This window comes from Dermacentor albipictus, chromosome 1 (genome assembly GCF_038994185.2).
Source record: "Dermacentor albipictus isolate Rhodes 1998 colony chromosome 1, USDA_Dalb.pri_finalv2, whole genome shotgun sequence".
Lineage (NCBI taxonomy): Eukaryota > Metazoa > Arthropoda > Arachnida > Ixodida > Ixodidae > Dermacentor > Dermacentor albipictus.
The window spans coordinates 322,333,060-322,352,259 of record NC_091821.1 but is presented as its reverse complement, the minus strand read 5'-3'; the positions used below and the strand labels follow the sequence as shown (position 1 = coordinate 322,352,259).

The 19,200-nt window shown below is 48.3% G+C and overlaps 2 protein-coding genes across 5 annotated transcripts in view; one reads left to right on the top strand and one right to left on the bottom strand.

Annotated features, from left to right (window-relative positions):
• Mettl5 (Methyltransferase like 5) overlaps positions 1–19,200 on the top strand; it is a 66,633-nt gene that overhangs the window by 18,843 nt on the left and 28,590 nt on the right. The gene's annotated exons all lie outside the window — the stretch shown is intronic.
• The window catches only part of LOC139054531 (phospholipid-transporting ATPase ABCA3-like), a 52,261-nt gene that overhangs the window by 16,450 nt on the left and 16,611 nt on the right, over positions 1–19,200 (bottom strand). For all 3 annotated transcript variants that reach the window (XM_070531630.1, XM_070531631.1, XM_070531632.1), the window contains 12 exons: positions 18,334–18,577; positions 17,637–17,804; positions 14,913–15,121; positions 13,893–14,073; positions 12,727–12,881; positions 11,448–11,675; positions 9,754–9,901; positions 9,377–9,626; positions 5,484–5,548; positions 4,503–4,943; positions 2,925–3,380; positions 281–400 (listed from right to left, as the gene is read on the bottom strand). In XM_070531630.1, the coding sequence (XP_070387731.1) occupies positions 281–400; positions 2,925–3,380; positions 4,503–4,943; positions 5,484–5,548; positions 9,377–9,626; positions 9,754–9,901; positions 11,448–11,675; positions 12,727–12,881; positions 13,893–14,073; positions 14,913–15,121; positions 17,637–17,804; positions 18,334–18,577 (2,665 nt within the window). The remainder of the gene's footprint in view (positions 1–280; positions 401–2,924; positions 3,381–4,502; positions 4,944–5,483; positions 5,549–9,376; positions 9,627–9,753; positions 9,902–11,447; positions 11,676–12,726; positions 12,882–13,892; positions 14,074–14,912; positions 15,122–17,636; positions 17,805–18,333; positions 18,578–19,200) is intronic.

Here is a 19,200-nt window from a genome sequence, read left to right as displayed (position 1 = left end):
GCCGCGAATTATCGGAAATAAGGGTGGTTATTATTTACGCATAATGGCACTTTACTCGCCATTAGTGTTGTTTCTTCATTGGACACCCTGCACATACAGGTGCGAATATACATGTGTTCAACGTGCTACGACAGGCACCGACGAATATATGTATACTCGTGCATACAAACGAGTCAAATATATGTATACGCTCATGACAGCTATCGGGCCGCCGCATAATGTTTCCTATTGTGCATTACGTGGTTATGCAATCCGCGAAATGTGCAAGTGCGCGGTTTACCGAATGTGAGGCTGATGAAAATGATGGTGACTTGGCAGCCACTCGGGAACACCTTGCTGATTAGATGTGCGGCAGGAATTGCGGCCACCCCGTAGGCCAAGAACAGTGTGAGCGCTGCCACTGCGATAGATAGATAGATAGATAGATAGATAGATAGATAGATAGATAGATAGATAGATAGATAGATAGATAGATAGATAGATAGATAGATAGATAGATAGATAGATAGATAGATAGATAGATAGATAGATATATAGATAGATAGATATAGATAGATAGATTTATAGATAGATATTATAGATATTATTATATAGATATTATAGATATAGATAGATTTATAGATAGATAGATAGATAGATAGATAGATAGATAGATAGATAGATAGATAGATAGATAGATAGATAGATAGATAGATAGATAGATAGATAGATAGATAGATAGATAGATAGATAGATAGATAGATAGATAGATAGATAGATAGATAGATAGATAGATAGATAGATAGATAGATAGATAGATAGATAGATCAAGCGCATTGTCCAGCTGTCTCCCCGTCTTTCGTCTTTTCGTTGCGTTTTAAGAGAAGTTCCTAAGAGGAATTTCAACTAGCTTGCCAACTAGCTTGCCAGTCTATATTGTTGAAAATGTAAACGTAACAACAGTGGGCATTGATTCCGGACATAGGCTATTATGCCGTAGTGAAATGCGGATACCAGAAAACGAAGCGCTCTATAGGCTCGTTTTTAATTTCTGCATATTCGCCAACATGTGTGACGCTGGTATAATTTATGCCAGTGTTTTCTCGGTAGCACGTCGTGTTTTCAAATAATTTTCTTTGTTTCTTTCCTAATTATATTATTTTTAAGCGCGATTATTCCTGTTAATTATAATAATTGCAGGGACTCCTGTAGATGCGTCTAAGAAAGTCCTAACGTGTAACCATGTTAAGAAAGTCAATACACCTCTCAACGCTTTAGATAAGTGCGACTACTTCGACGGAGTGCTTCAAAATTCACTTACATTCTCATTCCTGCATGAATCGATTCGTAACGGAGGCATAATGACTTACTAATTGGCTCGACAGCGCCAATTTTATTTGTAGCGCTTACAGTTGGAGCGGACGTGCTGTTGATTAATATTACGTGACTGATAAAACTGGTTGATAATTTTTTGCATTAACAAATTTCATCGAGTGGTGGGAGTGGATTTCTTACGTCGTGCCTGCAGAACGCATCACTACACTATAGCTGCCTTCCGCCTCACCTGTCGTCTTTCGCAAATCTGTTCAGGGTTGCACTGCACGCAATGACGAGCACCTTGAATACTTTTCGCGTGCACTTTAATAGCAATTTTCCGAGCTAAAGCTTTGCAAAGGAACGCTATAAGTAAAGCATGATTACAAAGACGGCGCCGAATAAAACAACACACGAAAGAAGGGAAACACGAGACAGCACGTAGGCGCCTACGTGCTGTCTAGTGTTTCCCTTCTTTCGTGTGTTGTTTTATCCGGCGCCGTCTTTGTAATCATGCTTAACCAACTAGCCCACCAACACATGCTTAGAGGTAAAGATCGAATGAATCTAGAATGTTAGGTTACCGTTAGAATTAACCTTCGTTACGTTTAACTTGTGCCCCAAGGTCCCACGTTGCTGGGACAGCCGCGACTCGAACGATCGTGCAATCATTCTGCATTTCAAGTTGCCTGCGGTGAACGTCTACGTACAATAAGCTGCGCTGGCATTCTTAAGGAGATCGTGTTCTGCCGGGCGCTGTGGTGGCTGCTTCGAGCTACAAGCGCACGCTGCGAGGCCAAGATCGACAGATCAGTGCAAACATAGGCAGAAGCGGAGAGCTGTTCTGCAGAAAAATTAACAGGACCAAACTTCTGCGCGTCTTCTAATGCACTCTTCAGTCGCCAGTTATGTGATCTATTTGCATATATTGATCAAGTAAAGCCACACATCATCAATAAATGAGGACCGCTTTCGAAAAATCCTTTACTTAACAGGTCGTCTACGATTCAACATCATTGTGTGTTTAGCCTAGCGACCACGCACATTGATATCACGAAGTTACGGCGCGACCGAACGTCGAGCATTGGGGAAACTCTCTTAGCAAAAGTTACGGTAATACCATCCTTCATGTTGAAACAAGTCTTTATTAGATTTATTATCGCCGGTCGACTACAACTAGCCATTTAGGTGGACAGTGTATTTATTTTATTGGAGTTGGCATCTCGTATATGTTTCCGCCGTGGCGGAGCCGATCCTCTCCAATGTTTACGTCACTTCCTCGCTTACAAAATAATTGACAGTGGGACAAACAGGCTAAGTTTCGCGCGAGAGCAGAAGTTTCGACGAGAGGACTTGTTTCCAGCTCTGACGAAAACTAGTTCGTTTGAACGTTAGCTCGAGAGACATATCTCTTGTTCAACCGTTGTCCACAACTTTGTTTCGATGCGCGCCTTCCTGTGACCCTCCTGTCCTGTTCGTATCTCACCTACGAAATGCCCGCTCTCGGTAAAAGTGACGTTTTGGATGGCGCCAGCAGTACTTCACGTTAAACCGATTTTACATTTGCTCTTATAGCGTCCCTTTATATATATACATGTATAGGTCACATGCACGCGCGCCCAGCAACGCACGCAGAAAGCGGGCGCCCCTGTCGCCGAAGAACCAGAGGAAGGCCGGCGCCACGGGCACGCAGAAGCCGAGCACGTGGAGCACCGCGAAGTCCCAGAGGGAGTGGCTGAGCCAGTAGTCGAAGCTGAGCAGGCCGGTCATGAGCTGCAGCAGCTGCATGCCGGAGCGGTTCTCGGAGTGCGGCACGGCGGCGAACAGGCCCGTCGCGGGCGCGAGCACCGCCGACACGGCGACCACGCACGCCACCACGGGCACGTCGTTGAAGGCGCGCTCCAGCAGCTGCTGGGCGCTGGGCGACCGGCGGGCGCCGGGCAGCGAGCCGGCCCGGGCGCGGATCCGGGCGCCGCGCACGCGGGACGCGTTGGCCAGCTGCGCCGCGTGCAGCGTCGTCAGCGCCGCGCCGCTCGAGGCCCACCGCTCGGCCGACCACCAGAGGGTCGCCCAGTGGCCGCTGCCGGCTGCGCGTACGTACGGTGCGACCGCTTCACTCATCGCGCCGCAGTCGAGTTCTCGCGCGAGAACAAAGAACGGACCGGACCGGAGCGAGTGTACGTATACACACGCGCAGCGGTGCACCGAGCGGAAAACTATCGACTATTTATTGCTCAGAAACGGGAATGCGTACGGCGCCTTGTGCCATGCGCATATATGCCCTTCCAGACCTACTGACGCGACCGACTGTCTCCGATTGGGCATATCTCTTTTTTTTTTTTTGATCGGAGCTACAAAAGTCGTTCGGCTTCATTTACAAGAAAACGCGGAAGAGCAGGAAAAATGTGTTATTCACGTATGGCGGAGGCCTGCCCTCCGCTAAGGAGTCGGAAACAAACATTGACAGTGATCCGACGTTTACGCTAGGATAAGACAAGATGAAAGCGAGAGTAAATACAGAGTTACAGTACATAGGGCAAAGCGCATAAGTACCGGGAGTTATATATTAGCATAAGACATATGCTGCACACCATGGTAAATAATGAGGTACTAGTACATGGAAATAAATACTATCGTTAGTGTGCTCTCGTAACAGAGGCATTCCCGGGCCAGGAACGTTGGTGCAGTATTTCACTCAAGCAGAATGGGCGACGTGGGAGGAAGTCGTTGCTAACTGACGTAAAGGGCGGTGGGTTGCATGGTTTCCTGTACCGGGACAAGAGATTTTTGAAGAATTTATGGAATTGCGTTGAGTGGTAGTTAGATAGAATGTAATTATATTTTCATAGGCCGGCAAATGTAAACACTCTGTGAATTTCTGTGAACACAAAGGGGCTAGTCAAGAAGCCTCGGCAGTCTGTCCAATGTTTCGACAACTGGATCAAAGTCAAAACCGACCTCGCCATGCTTGGCTTAATAGCTTTAATTGGTCAGCAGGAGGACGCCAGAAAGGGTTACTGGCGGCGATGGCCATCAAGAAATAAATAAATAATAGGTAACTATAGAGATAAGAAGAAGAAAGTACACCTATAGTGCTCGGCGCAGTACGTTTTCAGACATGAAGAAAAAAAAAAGACGCCGGAAATGCGTTCCCTGCGAATTGTCGCTTCTTGGAACAGCGTTTTTTTCGCCCGTGGCGGCGAGCCCACCTGGGCCAGGTCCACCGGCGTGGAGCTCGATGCCCCAGCCCTGGTGGCGCCACTCTCGCGCGCTCAGCGAGCGCAGGTACTGTTCGGGCTCCTCGTCCAGCGGAAGTCGGTGGTCGACGCCGCTGTCGTCGAGCAGCGACCTTATCACGACGCCCGCGAACTCGGGGCTCGGCCGCCAGTCGCTGACGAACGCCCCGAGTCCCACACTGGCCGCGTCGAGCCGCACCAGGGCGCGGGCGTCGCCCGGCGATGCGACGGCGCGGTCGGCGAGCGACGCGTACAGCACGCGGAACAACACACCGCTGGCCAGGGCGGCAAGCAGCAGCGCAGGCCAGCGGGCCCAGAGCAGCCGCAATTTCTTGGTGCTCAGGGCCACGAAGCGACGCTTCACCGACCAGCACAGATGCGGAGCCTCGGGGCGCTCCAGATGAAGGCGCAGGGCTGCACCGCAGTTGCGCGAAGCATTAACCCACGGCGGGGCGTACGTTTGTTGATCGCGCAGATTTGTCGAACGGCATGCGGACACTGACTTGCAGGAAACTACACAGAAAGTGCACGAGGAATCCCGACCGTTTAGCGACATATATGCGTTATAGCATCTTGATGCGCGGAAGCTGGTTCAGCACACTCGCTGTTAGGATGTGTCCGAGTTTTCTGAATTGGGCGTAGCGTACGTGAACCTATAGGTGTCAGTGATCAAATGTATAGCTACGCGCACAGGGGCTTGTTACTCGTATACAATTGCCTGCTGAAATGAACGAGAGATGAGAAAGAACGAAGCGCGGATGAGAACAAGAAAAATATGACCGCCGCTGGTATACCTTTTTCTCCGTTTTGTGGTTGACCTCTACGCGGTGTGTATATCGAGAGGTTTTAGACGGCCCCTCAGGTCCTGGCTAGTCAGCGTAAGTTTGAACAGTGTGCGTTATTAGGCCGTCATACGTTTAGTGCGTTCAGTATAAACACATCGCACTGACGCACCTTCATTCGTGTAATCAGGGCTGGAAGGTGCTGTGAAGGCCGGCTGGTGAATGAGGCCCCAAATCCTGCAATTCAATAATTAGAAGGAGCGTGGAGGCACAACCAAACCTTTAAGTAACACTTAGAATAAATCTAGAGTTAAGTTGGATCGCTAAATTGCGCTTCTGTAAAGTACAGGATGATCACTTTTAAGTTTTACGGAATATTTAAAAATCGCTTCTGGCCGACAGCATATTTCTTGTCGCTGAGCTGGATTACTAGTACGCAAAATCGAAGCACATCTGGAACCAATTAGCAAAAAATTGACTAATTAACTTCATAACTAATTACTTTATGGCACATATTGCAATTAACGAATTGTAACCTGTGAGTTTGCAAGACGCATCCACTTGAAATGGATTTCCAGGATTATACTAGTTTTGAGATACTATTTTCTGAAGCGTGCGAAGAAATACATGGGCGTTGCAGTTACTTTTGTGCTTCAATGCATGAAAGAGCGTTTTGGTAAATAAAGCGAATCAACAGTGCATTTTTACGGTGAGTTTGATGGTACGTATCTCCAAGCTGGTGTCATTCTGGAAATTCATTCCAAGTGGATACGCCTGACAATCTCACTGCACGCAACTCCTAAATTACTACATTCACCATAATGTAATTGATTAGGCAGTTAAGCATTGAATTTTTTCGTAATTATTTCAATATCTGTCTTCATTTTTCATGCAAGTTATGCCCGCCTATCTGAACAGGCCAGCTCAAGGATTAGAATTCTGGGGCGCGATCGGAGATATTTTGTTCGCTGCGCGTTCTGTTCAGTTGCTGCAACGTCACAAAGTTGCAGTATGCAAAATTCGTGACAGCGGGGCGGAGAGAGCAGCCAATCAGGAAGCGGTGACCTCCCCGGAAGTTTACTTCCGTCGTTTGTCGTCTGCTTGCAAGCAGTATACTACAAAACCAAATGTTTCTCGTCTTCCAAATGAATTAAATCTTTATCTAAAAAAATGTATTTTTCTTCTCAAGCCCAAACACGTTTTCAAATAGTAGTACGTGTGACTACTGCAATTTATAAGTACAAGGTTCTTTGCGTCGTCCCTAGGTGGTGTCGCGCACAGCGAGAAGGAAAAAGAAAAAAAAAACGACGGGAAGAGTGGCGCACTTTTCAAGAGGCAGCGACAACATCCCAGTGGCTCACTGGCACCGATGATGCTGTCGATTTCTCTGTGCAACCAACAAATTATTTGTTTCGAGAAAGAAAAACGACGCCGGAATTCACTTTCTGTCATTTCTTCAAACGCGTTTCAAACGTGCCATTCTGCAGCCGCAAAGGCCGCCTGTTGGATCCAATCCAATCCACCAGACGCGCCATGCGAAGCCGTATGATCGCTCCAAACTTCTCAACTCCCGTCGCGTTCGGACGAAATGCTCGGTGGGCGGATGATTGACAGGAGCGTGTCGTCATTTTGACGTCACCAAAAACGGGGCGGCGCCCCGCGGCTGGCGACGTCGGCGCGGAGTAGGCCAATCGCGCGCGCCGGTAACCGAACGAACGCGCCGAACAACCATCTCCGATCGCACCCCTGGTATCTTCAACAGGCGAATTTTAAAAATTGCATAAAACTGAAAAATTATCATCCTGCATACTAAGCACGCTACAGCTTTGTATCGTGAGAAGATACGCAAGCCAGAAATGAAGCATAAACGAAAGCCGGATTTCGAATAAACCATCATGAATGTGCGGAATCAACTCACCGTGGTGTCATAAACATTTGACAGTGTTTGCTCATGGCTAGTGAACTCTTTTTTCTTTTTTAGCGAAAAGGGGTGGAATTGCATTAAAGATAAGTCGGAAGCAGCCTTCTATACTGTTGAAAGTTCTACAGCGTACGAGTAATTGCGCGAATGCGCGAATATAGTGTAAGGTCCGCTATGTCACGCTGACGTCATCCGCATCGCGGTTTGGTAACGCTATATTGAGCCTTCGTGGGAGGAAGTACTTCAAGGAAAGAGGAGAAAGAACGAGAGAGCGGCGAGTGCTGGGGCAGTACGAACCGTGGACGCGAGAAGCGGGAAGTGGCCACGTATATGTTCAGCGCAGGCCGCGTTTACCTTGCTGACTGGCACTTTGTCTTCGTTACGTTTGCTTTCCGCAGAAACATTAGCCGTCCTGGCTCTTTTTGGAAACGGGGCCCACGGAAGTGCTTGAGCCCATACGCGTGAACAGTTTCGGGAGCGCGGCAGCGCTGATCACAGAATGCAGCCACAGGTAGTTTACTGGAAAGTTTCGCGGCTATCCACTCTTACTAGCAAGCTTTAACTCGGGCGCTCCTATCTAAATACATCGAAAAGGAGAAGCGGTATTTCTCAGCAACCACATGCTCCGAATTTGATGAGTTTTGTTACGTTAAAAAAAAATTTAATATCTAGTGACTGTAAGAAGCGGAACTTCGTGCTTCTATATTTTCAAACTTACCATATTTTGACATTTTACGTAAAACAAATATTCAGGCTCTAAATCAATAATCCGATTCATGCACTCACTAGAATTCCACTTTTTCTTTCACATACAACAAATTTCATTAAAATCGGTCTATAGTCGTTATCTCGGAAAAGCATTTCCGCGTTTTATATGTATCTGAATAGGCGGCACCATAGTTAATTGGGCTCAAGCTCGGACGAAAGGCTGGGAGGTACAGGTGGAGGCTGCAGTCAGACCATTTTGTAATAAGGTAAACTTGGGGAATCGGGACCGACGAAAGAGCATGTTACCTTGTGTCGTAAGAGGGAGTGCGCGTTGTCCGCATTATTCCGCGTCCTGTTCAGCTTAAGAAACAGGCACTTATTCCGGGAATTCTAATTGGCACGGAAATACTGTATCGATGGCTCAGAAAGGTTCACCACCGTATGGCAGAAAAAGAAAAAGGAGAGCAACAAGTGATGTATTGAGTAACCGTATCGCAGGCGAACGTGATGAAGAGAGCAGTGCGGCCCAGTTGACCAGTCGCCAAGAGTACGGTGTAAACGTTCGTTGAAGCCCTTAGACTGCCAGTGGTATGCGCAAGAAGTACTGTGCCATCCAGTATTACGTGAGGAGCGCCGTTAATTCTGGCAAAAAAAGCACGCCGCCGTCACTAAACAGTTCAAGAGGGGCGAAGGGGCGTAGCTCCAGTGATGCGACGTCATGGGCAGTTTCAAGTGGCGTCAGAGAGAAATCTCGGGCCCCTGTGCGGAAGGAGTTGTTTCGGCGCGCTGTGATGAAGAATGATGTCTTGCAGCAAAAAGTCGGCGTCGTGAGTAGCGACGCTCGTCGGGAGGCCGCGTGCGATCGCATGCGTGTGACATAAATTGCGGCGACGGCGACCCACTTGTTCCCGAAGTGAGACAGAGGCATCGAGCTAAGTAAGGTCGAGGCCGCCGCAAAAGAATGGGCTGAGGGTACTGCTACGGACAAGAAGGCTTTATCTTGCGCTGGCAGAGGTGCACACGAAGCAATAGACAGGTAGAGTGCCCCAACACCGCTTCTCTCTGTACTGGCGCACAAAAAGGTACATCGCTTCGCCTGGCGTCATGTGTCGAAGACTAGATCGATAATTTGGAGTGCTTCATCCAAAAGCGAGCACAAGCTGTGTGTGGGACGATTTTCCGAGCTCTCGTACAGGGTCTGCGACTGAGAGCATAGCACTTCAGTTCCAAATCGGGTTGTACGTATCTGTTCTCGCATTGTGCCTGCGCTTTGTGGGACACTTTTCGCGCATTTCAGTCAAGTGTCTTACGAGAAGATCCAGGGTGTAACTATAGAGTGACGTAATACAACTTATTGCAAAAAAGAAAAATACAGTCAGATTCGATTACTGTTTCGTTTTAATGCACCGCACGAACGTTCTCGCGCTACGACGTACCTCATGACGCCGTCCTCGATGGTCTGGTAGGGTTCTCCGACGTGCGTGAGGCCCAGGTGGCGCTGCTCGCGGCGTATCGACGAGGCCAACTCGCGCGCGCTCGCCGCGGTCACGCCGGGCAGGTACAGCATGATCTCGTGCCCGATCTCGGACAGCACCCGGATGTCGGGCGTGCACGAGCGGAGATGCGCGTGGATCGCCTCGCTCGAGGCTCGCTCGTGCCGAAGCAGGCAGAGGCGGTAGCCCAGCCCTGCATGCGCACGGCGCCGTGACCTGATTCGAGAAATCTTATTACCGCGCCTGTAAGAGCGCGACCTTCAATCTATTCTTGCTAGAGAGTCTTGGCGCTGTAAAGTAAAAAGAAACGTTCTGCTCACTGAGGTCCCTGTGTAGGTTGTCGATGTCGTCGTTGAGCTGGACGACACCTCGCGCCAACACCACAGCGCGGTCGGCCAGCACGTCCACTTCGGCTGACTTGTTTGTCGTCATGATGATCGTTGACGACCGGCGCATAATCCACAACAACTGCACGTGTGTTAACGCTTTTCTTGAATAATGGACTTTCATATTTCACATGCTATCGATAATTCAACTGGTTTAAACATTCAGTAGCGTATAAACGGTTCGGCCTGCTTAGATCGAAATGCACGGGTGCTGCAGTTGAGATGCTACTTAGAGGCCGAAAATATCTGCGCTCGTACAGAATTCCCCGCCGCAGTCTTTCTGCACTCTGCTTCGCACGTCGACGCATTTGGCGTATGAACTCTAACTATAAATAAATTGAAAAACAGCGGCATGCTCGAAGATTGTAGCTTAAGAAATAGCGCAACTGAGTCTTCTTGCTTTCGCTGTTGTCTACCTTGTGGAAAGACAAAATGAGCAATTGTGCCGTTCATTTTTCGTGTATACGAGAACATCAGCACGGCTTGGCGTAGCGTTTTTTTTTTTTTTTAGCGACCAAAGCTATTGAAGAACACCGGTTTTACAACGGATGTCTGGTTATGCCAAGTCGCCTTGTTTTTCGAACGTTGGAAAACGGCCACGGCACGCGATGTTATACTACACGGTGAATGAATCTCACTATGGCCATGACTTCGTGTGGGTCCACCGCGTGGTAGGCAAGCATCCTACCGGAAATCCAATCTCTCAACTCGTAAAGGGTCGCACAAAATTGAATGACCAAAGGCTACGTCGCCACCAAACACTCCTGCGCGGCACGTTGCTGCATACTGGAGATCTCGGAGGCCCATGTCAACGTTTATGTGTCGCTCTGGGCTTGCTAGATGTCGCCGCTATTCTGCAAATCAGACGAGCGACCAGAACGTCGCTCAAACCATTCGTCGCAATCGTCGCCGCGATTCTATTGATGGCTTTCTAACACGACTGGATCGGGAACGACTCAAGGCACGAGACGAGGAAGGCGGGAATGGGATGTTAGAATGTGCAGTTTGCTGAATGTTTGAGAACGGGCATGTCGTCAGCAATGACTCCGCTGGAGTGCATCGCGACCTTGCTAAGCTGATGCCGGTAGGTCACTGTCTTCCCGTTGGCACAACATCCCTGTCTCTGATAATTAAATGCATAGCGAAAACCGACTACCTTTGTTTTTTCGAACCATTCTAGCTCGTGCGCAACATGTGCCGATCCCCGAACGGCAAGAGGTGACGACTGCATGGCCTGTGTCAAAACCATGGCTCCTCGAGGCTGAGCGAGGCCGCTGGCCGTAGTACAACGACATTTCACGATCTCGGCTGCCGTTTAAACTACTACAATTTACAGTCATTGGTTCCGTTGCTGCGATATTATAGGATCGCTTATTTAAAGAAAAATTGCTTGTATCTAACTTTATGGCCTCCATTTTTTCACAATGGACATGATACTGCGCAAGAAATGCTCGATTATTTAGGTTTAAACCAAGCTAAACTAACCCCGGTTGGTGGAAATTAATCGTGATCCCTCCCACAAGTCGTCTCTCGTAAGCCAGGCACTACTTTACACCTCGCGTACTGCTATCACTTGCGGGCTCCGTATCACTGTACGCTGACGTAGGAACAACAGGCGTCAGGCGTGCCTTCCACACGTCGGCCTGGCTGATGGCGTCCATGCCCGAAGTCGGCTCGTCGAGCACCAGCACCTCGGCCGGTCGAGACAGCGCCACGGCAAGTGCCACCTTGCGCCTCACTCCCACGGCGAGCGTGCTGATGCAGGCGTTCGCGTAACCGGACAGCCGCATGTTCTGCAGCAGGGTCGTGGTGTCCACTTCGCGCCGCGCGGCCGGAGACGGGCTCGACTCATTCAACTGGGAGAAGTTCGTGCGCATCGCGCATTTCTTCTTTTTGATTGATTATTCCTGGTTACTGAAAATATAATCTCGGAGAAAATATCTTAGGGCCGATAGCGTTAAGCAGTGAAGACGTCCGCACATTCTCTGGCTTCATTTGATTTGATCCTCTGGCTTGCATTCACGATCTTATTATACCTTCACTACGCAGATGACACTAAAACGAAAAAAGAAACAAAGAAACGAACAACACGACTTCTGAGTTAAGAGAGCGTGTGGGAATGAATGAATGAATGAATGAATGAATGAATGAATGAATGAATGAATGAATGAATGAATGAATGAATGAATTAGCAAACAAGCAAATCAGCTGGTTTTGCGTGCTAATCATTGTCCCGGCGTTAGCAGTTTTCGGTAGGTGCTAAAACGATCCGGTAATCTAAAGATATAACGTCAAGGCACAACGCAAAGCGCCTTTGACCTGCTGCACGTGTACGTCATCGAAGAGGCGTTTAGGAAATCGTTCCGAATGATTTCCGCGCCAGCGGTGGCATTGCAGCGTCAATTGAGGCAGGCAGCCTACTACAAACCAGGCGCACATGCCTAATATATTATTGCTGCATTGAATGATAATAAGCAATATGCGATTTTACCACTTATTTTTCGCGAATGCGACAAAAATAAAAGAAGCCACGGCGCATCCGATCCGAAGTTCCATCCATCCGATCCGTGACATGGATTTTTCTATGTCGCGACATTACAGCTTCGCAAGCTACACAGACCCCAGCAGAGTTAAGCACGAAATAAGATGTGCGGGTTCTACTTCCAAAATTTTATTTTACGTTCTGAGAACACGCAATATGATGCCGTTATCTTACTACGCACGCGAAGCTATTGCACACACTACGCTAAATAAATCGCTCTCTCGTTTTTACGCGTTCGGGGTGTGCACTCCAATGCGTAGGCTTCACATATACGTTTCAATTGACGAGCTCCTCTATACTGCACACGATTTGCTCCAATGAAAATACGCTGTTGTTAACTGCTCCAAGTAATCAGCTGAGCTCACCAACTTCGACAGCTGGATATGCTCCTTGACCGTCATGAAGTCGAACAATGTGCTGTTCTCAGCGCAGTAGCTGATAAAGGATCGCGCCTCGGGCAGCGAGTACTGTACATTCACGTCGTGGACGTAGATGCTGCCCTCATCCGGGTGCAAAATTCCTGCAAAGGTAAACGTAGTTCGTTTCGCGTACATCATTTTTCGTGTAGCCCCTGTAAAGCGTGCTTCTTCTTAACAAGATGTGTTGTGTGACAGAACCAACCAGCCCCAGAATCATGAGTTACATAGGTAACCGCGCCATACAAGGACGGAACATGGCTAAGGATGCCGAGCACAACGTTGTCATCCAAATGCATCTGTGCTGACTAGATCTGTTCTGGCACTTGTCAACTGTGCTTGTTGTTACCATGCATTGCCGCTTCGCCCATTTCCCCGACGAACACTCGAAACGTGATGGTGGGATATATCAGTTTTTTTTTCTGAATATATACTTCACGCACCGGTAGTATATTTGTCATGCTTTACCATGCTTTACACCAGTAACCACACCATACTGTGTTATTGTGGATTTTGTTTTATTCATTTGAAATGTTTGAAATCATTCATGCATGCTTTGACGAGTTTGTACACCCTGTCCTGTTTGGACCCTAATTGGTCCGCAGTATGTGTTAAATAAACTAAAATAAATAAGAAATACCACACCACACATCCCAACAAACCAGACTACAATACGAAGATGTTCTAGGAAGTCTTGATACAAGGCGTTATGATATCCATACCATGTCCGTTCCGCACTATACATGGTATAACTTAGTGCACCGTACCAAACCACACCATACGATAAAGTACTACACCACAACATACAATATGCGCAAAATTGAGTTCACATAAAGGAAATGTCATTCAAAAGAGCAAGCTAGATTCATGCAGCTTTAGAGAGCATAAGAATATATCCAAAATATACCATACCACACACTACCATACCTTACCACACCTTTTAATTTAGCATTGAGCCACAGATAACTGATATGACCAAGAGGTCGCAACCGGCAGCACAGACTGTGCACGAGGATACTACGATCAAAAGTAAAGCGCAGTCCACGTTTGCCGGCAGTTTTGTTATATTTGTTTTAATGCGTGTGTTCAGCACACATCCGAAGTGGGCGACGTACCGCAAATCATCTTGATGAGTGTGCTCTTGCCGGAGCCGCTGTGACCAAAGATGACAGTGATGTTATTTCGGATGAAGTCGATGGACAGGTGCTCCATCTGGAGGTCCCCCACGCGTTTCGCGACGTTCACCATGCATACCGCAGGTTCACCTGCCTGGCTGCAGCAGTGTTTGTCGGGAGGCTGCGAAAACCGTGCACAGTCTGCATAATTGAATTCGCGACTCATTGAGGATGTCACAAGTAGTTCTTTCTGGTGCCAGATACACGCCGAGATTGCGCACCAAATTGAGAGGACTAACGAAAACCACCGTCGTTACTTTAGGACGCTTCTAGTCAGACGTGGGTAAAATAGAAAGGAAGTGTGGAAAGAGAACACGCCTGTTGATGACAAAATACGCCACCGCAAATAGCATGTTCTCTTGTTCTGTTAATCTTTTGCCAGTAAATAGTTTCAATAGGCAAGCTTCTGAGATCCTTGCAAGTCTCTTCCGGCAGGCTGAACAGTAAAATTTTGCTTTTGTTTCTGTATAACCCTTTTTTAGGGTTGTTGCGTCGAGATTTAAGGTCTTAAATAAATGCACTGAAACTTTTGGCTTGTTTCGCCGACATCAGTCCGACTGTAGGAAAGGCGTCGCCTTTCACATAATAAGTTATTGACAGGGTGACTCATATGGTATTCGTACAGAACTTTCGTGGACTGACCGACTGCTGCTCCCCATAACTGTAATTTAAGACGCAAGACCGATCCACAATAGCCCTACGGGACTAACACTCTATATTCAATGTAACCCTGCAACGTTACTACCAAACAAGGCTACCTGATTAAAACTTCCCGCTTGTCTAAACCTGCGTCGTCCCAAAATTACACAGCTGGACTTCCAACTTTCGTCTAATGTAGGTAAACCTCTAGATGAAAGCTGAACCGTACCTTTAGTGGATCGCGTACACCTGTCATACCCTACCCTTAATTCATTCCAATCTCGTTCGCCCCTTGCTACTGCTCAACGGAAGAATCGTCACCTGGCTCTTGTTGGCAGCGTCTGGCGACAATTGCCAGAATTCGTCCTGGAGTAGGAACTGGAAGTTCTTGCGGCGCATCCTGTCGGGCCAGGGCCATACGGAGTCGAGGTACCACACCAGCGCCAGCAGCAAAACCAGCGACAGCGGCGACGAAACCGTCACCGGCCAGCCGCCCATCTCGCTCAAACTCGCCCACGAGAGGCCCGCACCTGTGGACAGACGCCCTCCGTTGGCGAGCGTGCTTCCCAACTAACGAACTGAGCGTAGGCTTTGAAAATGTATGAGCTTCTTGCGGCACTGTTCGAGAACAGATGATGGAACATCTCACACTGACCTCGTGCAGTGTAAATAACGCTTGTCTAGAGCGCTCAAGCGGCGGATGTGGCCTTCATCACTCACGAAAAATAAAGAAGTACAGGCCGACGCCGCATTAAGTGCACGCGTGGTAATGTCGCATGCACTGTAAGAGTTGGGGTCGAGCATGCCAAATGGGGTAGCTGGCCCATGCCGTCGTCCGACTCATCCACGCTAAGGATGTTGTTGAAGGGACGAACTTGTTCTCATCGAGAACTAGGAGTACTGGGTTTGTTTACAATATTTACATTAAGAGTGGAGAACGTTACATTTCATCAGTCTAGCATGACTGAAAAACGAAACACTGAGGAGCAGAAAACGACTGCTTAAAACCCCCTCTGTCCTCCCTAGATCCCTAGGCCAGGGAAACTGCCGTCCAACCTGTGTCTAATCGGAGCGTCCAAAGTTGTCGAAGGACCCACCTCCGAGGGCGAAGGTTCACACACTCACCCCCGCACCTTTGTTTCACTGAACACACCGAAAGGCGTGGGGCCTAGTAAACAGGGGTTGTCACACTTGACTCAAGCTGGCACGTCTTGGTTCCTGAGATGACCCCGCAGTTTGCTGCTGCGTTTGTCAAGCGACCGAGGCGATTACCGGGGACCGCGAGAAAACGCCTTAGGAAGTTGATCAAGAGAGGCATTGCTAACCTTTGCCTTAATAATGCTTTGAAAAAGTCGTGCCACCATACCGTTTCGTCTAGCTTTGCCTCTCAGTGCCATCGGCTCTCGCAGGCTGGTTATCCCGTGTCCCTACAAGTGTCAATAGCAGAACGAATTCTAAGAGAGCGTAGAAAAGACAACCAGCACGCAGATAATCCTGTAACTACTAGGGGTAGGACTAGCGTCATCCCTTATATTCACACCGTCTCACATAATCTTAAGAAAATCGCCCAGTGAGCGAATGTTCGTGTAGTGTTTTCTGCCCCTAACAAGCTAATGAGGATTTGCAAACTCACTAATCCCAATAAGGTAGCTCCTCTTTCCTGTGACAAGAACCACAAAAATAAGTTTGTTAATTGCACACATTGTGTCGTTTATTGTTTTCCACTCAAGTGCGGAAAACGTTACGTTGGTCAAACTGGCCGATGCCTGAATGACATGCTGCGCGAACATGGTTACAATGCCAAGAATTGTATTACAGCTGGGGGGTTTCTTGCGCAGCACAGCAAAACGTGTGGTTGCGAACCTGTCTTAGAGGAATGCGTCATTCTTGGTCGCAGTCGTAATCAGCTCACAAGAGAAATCATCGAAGCAAAGGCTATCATTGGTCTGGGCCATGCATGTGTAAGCTCTTCTTCATTATCATTATCAAACAGTGAATTGGCGTATCTCCGACTGCAGCCACAGGCTGTCTGAATATGTTACCACCTGGTTACTATCGGTTTTGTTGCTTCATTTCTTTGTTATCTCCTGATGTCATATGGTTTGCCGAGTGTATAAGTAACCTTGTGTCACGAAATAAACTGTCAGTTGGAAGTTAGCGCTCACTCTGTTTTCCGTTCCCTTTGATTACCCCTACCTCCTTTCCTTTTTTGCTCTTCCGAGCTGCGCTACAAGCCTAAAACAGTCACGCCTTAGGAAACCTTTCTCCGGGAATTTCCTTGCTCCTATTGGTGCGTGAAGACGACCGTGAACCAACAAACAATACTCGGTCCGCCAAATGTGTCTTGCCTTGGTGTCGCTGCAAGTCTGTCTGAGGGGTGCGCATTGTTACATTCATGAAGCGATTTGTCGCAGTGGGCTGGGAGAAGTTAGAATGTCACTACCCCGGTGGCCGATCGCAACAGGGCGCGTCCATGCACACGTAGCCAACAGACCTCGCACCCAACAGCGACCACTAGGCGACGTTGGCGAAGTCTTCTAGACAAGTGCGTTGCACATTCCACTATCTACACTAACAGCGGTTCCTTCACGAACGTGGCCCAGCGCGGGGAAGAAGCAGGAACCCAGTTAATGAAGACTTTTGTTTGTAAACGTGCAACTCGTCCGACCGCCTTGGCAAATTTCGTCATCCCAGTAGAGAAGTGCCTGTCATTACGAGCAGCTCCAGCGTACGAACCGAGGTGTGGATTATGCCCGAGATGATTGTACGCCACGTTGTGCACGGTTCGCGACACCATCGTTCTTTCGAGCCGAAGGCATGCATGCAGGTGAGCACATGCAGAGAGAGTAAAAAATAAAGAGTAACCGAGAACTAGTGATACGAGACACGCACTCGCAAGCGCAAGAGGAGCTGTCAGCGTTCCTTCTGATCTTGAAGTTCCTCTCTTCAGCGACAACGCGGAAAGCCGCACGAGTCCGGCATTTTCATGTTCCAGCTGTAAACCAGCTGTAGGCACGTTACGTCCCGTTACAATACAATACATACCTTTCCTTTCGGAGTGCCACACTGCACGCACGGCGAAGGTAAGCCAGAAGTTGGGCATGAAGACGCAGAGCGCGAAGATGTAGAAGTCCCTGAACTCCATTTCAAAGTCCAGGGCAAGGATGGCTCCCACGAGCCACCAGAGCGTGAACGCATGGGCGCAAGCCCATCCTGCGAGGCGTAATGAGGTGGCGTGATTTATAGAGACTTCCACTAACATTTATCCGTATTGTCTGCAGAATAATGATAGCGTTTCTACTATACGAGGTCGATGGATTGTCATTTTTTTGTCTCTTAATTACGATTTTACAAATTTCATCAATTGTTATCCATACGTTTTCGCAAGCAGTCTATTTTGAAGAAAATGGATTACGAATGGACTGGTACGAAGGGACCTGCCGGCGACTTTTGCCTTTAGAGTCTACATATTTCATGTAAAATATAAAGAACAATTAAGTATCGAGAGAAAGCAAGGAAGTGTAGGAGAAACATTTGCTTGGGTTATAGACTTTTAAAAATTACATATGAGTGCTAGCTTCGTAGATTGATATAAAGAAAACGTCCCTCGCGCTTATATATAAACGTGATTCACGGTCCACTAGCCTGGAAACAATGACTCCGGGATGCGAAAGCGCGTTGTCAGGCGCGAAAATATTGCTCCGTGCATCCAAGGAAAGCAAAACGTGCAGAACGCGCGTACGATTCATGAAGAGCGTGCCGAAGAGCACGCAGGAAGCGGCCAGCCTCGCAGCATAGGGCAGGAAGATGGCGGCGAACAGCACGCTCGGCTCCGAGTAGGACAGCGCCGTGAACAGGAAGCGAGGGTGAGGCCACGTGAGCACCGACACGGCAACCAGGCAGGGCAGCGAAGAGAACACGAAACATGCGACACCTTTGCCCCAGAGGAAGGCGCCGTTGCGCAGACCCTGAATAAGCATCCACTCCTGCAGCGGCGAGAGTCGACCGGCTCGTACAGGTGCATGCATACTCTGCGCAGGGGTGGTGCGTTACGGTCTACCTTATCTAATTTATACGGGTTTCGAGGATGGTGCTTGCTGAGATTGATTGTTGTGCTGCCATAGTGAACGTTTGTCCGTAGCACTCCAATATAATAATCTTTCAGAAGCACTGACTGTTGGGCTTGTTGTTCGTAATCCATACCCAAGGGAGAATGGCGCAACGAACAGGGACGAGATAGAAAACAGGTGTGTTCTATGTCGTTCCTGTTCGTTTGCGCCATTGTTCCTTGAATGATAATCTTCAGATCGCTGGTGTGAAAGTGACATGTTAACGGTCTATAGTGCAACGGCGAAGACGAATGCACGATTTTTTCCGTCCTCAAACTAGCACAAACCAGCTTACCTTCGTGTTCTAGTCATCGTGTGCACGCGTGCTTTCAAACTCTACGATTTGATCCCTTTTCGAGCAGACTACGAACTATTCCTTTCGCATAAACGCTGCTCAGCCACGTTAGGGACACTCTGGACTAGTATGTACGCGTTAACAGCTTATCGCTTCGAGCCCGTTTATCTTATAGCTTAGCCTGGTAGCCAGCGTAACCGACCGG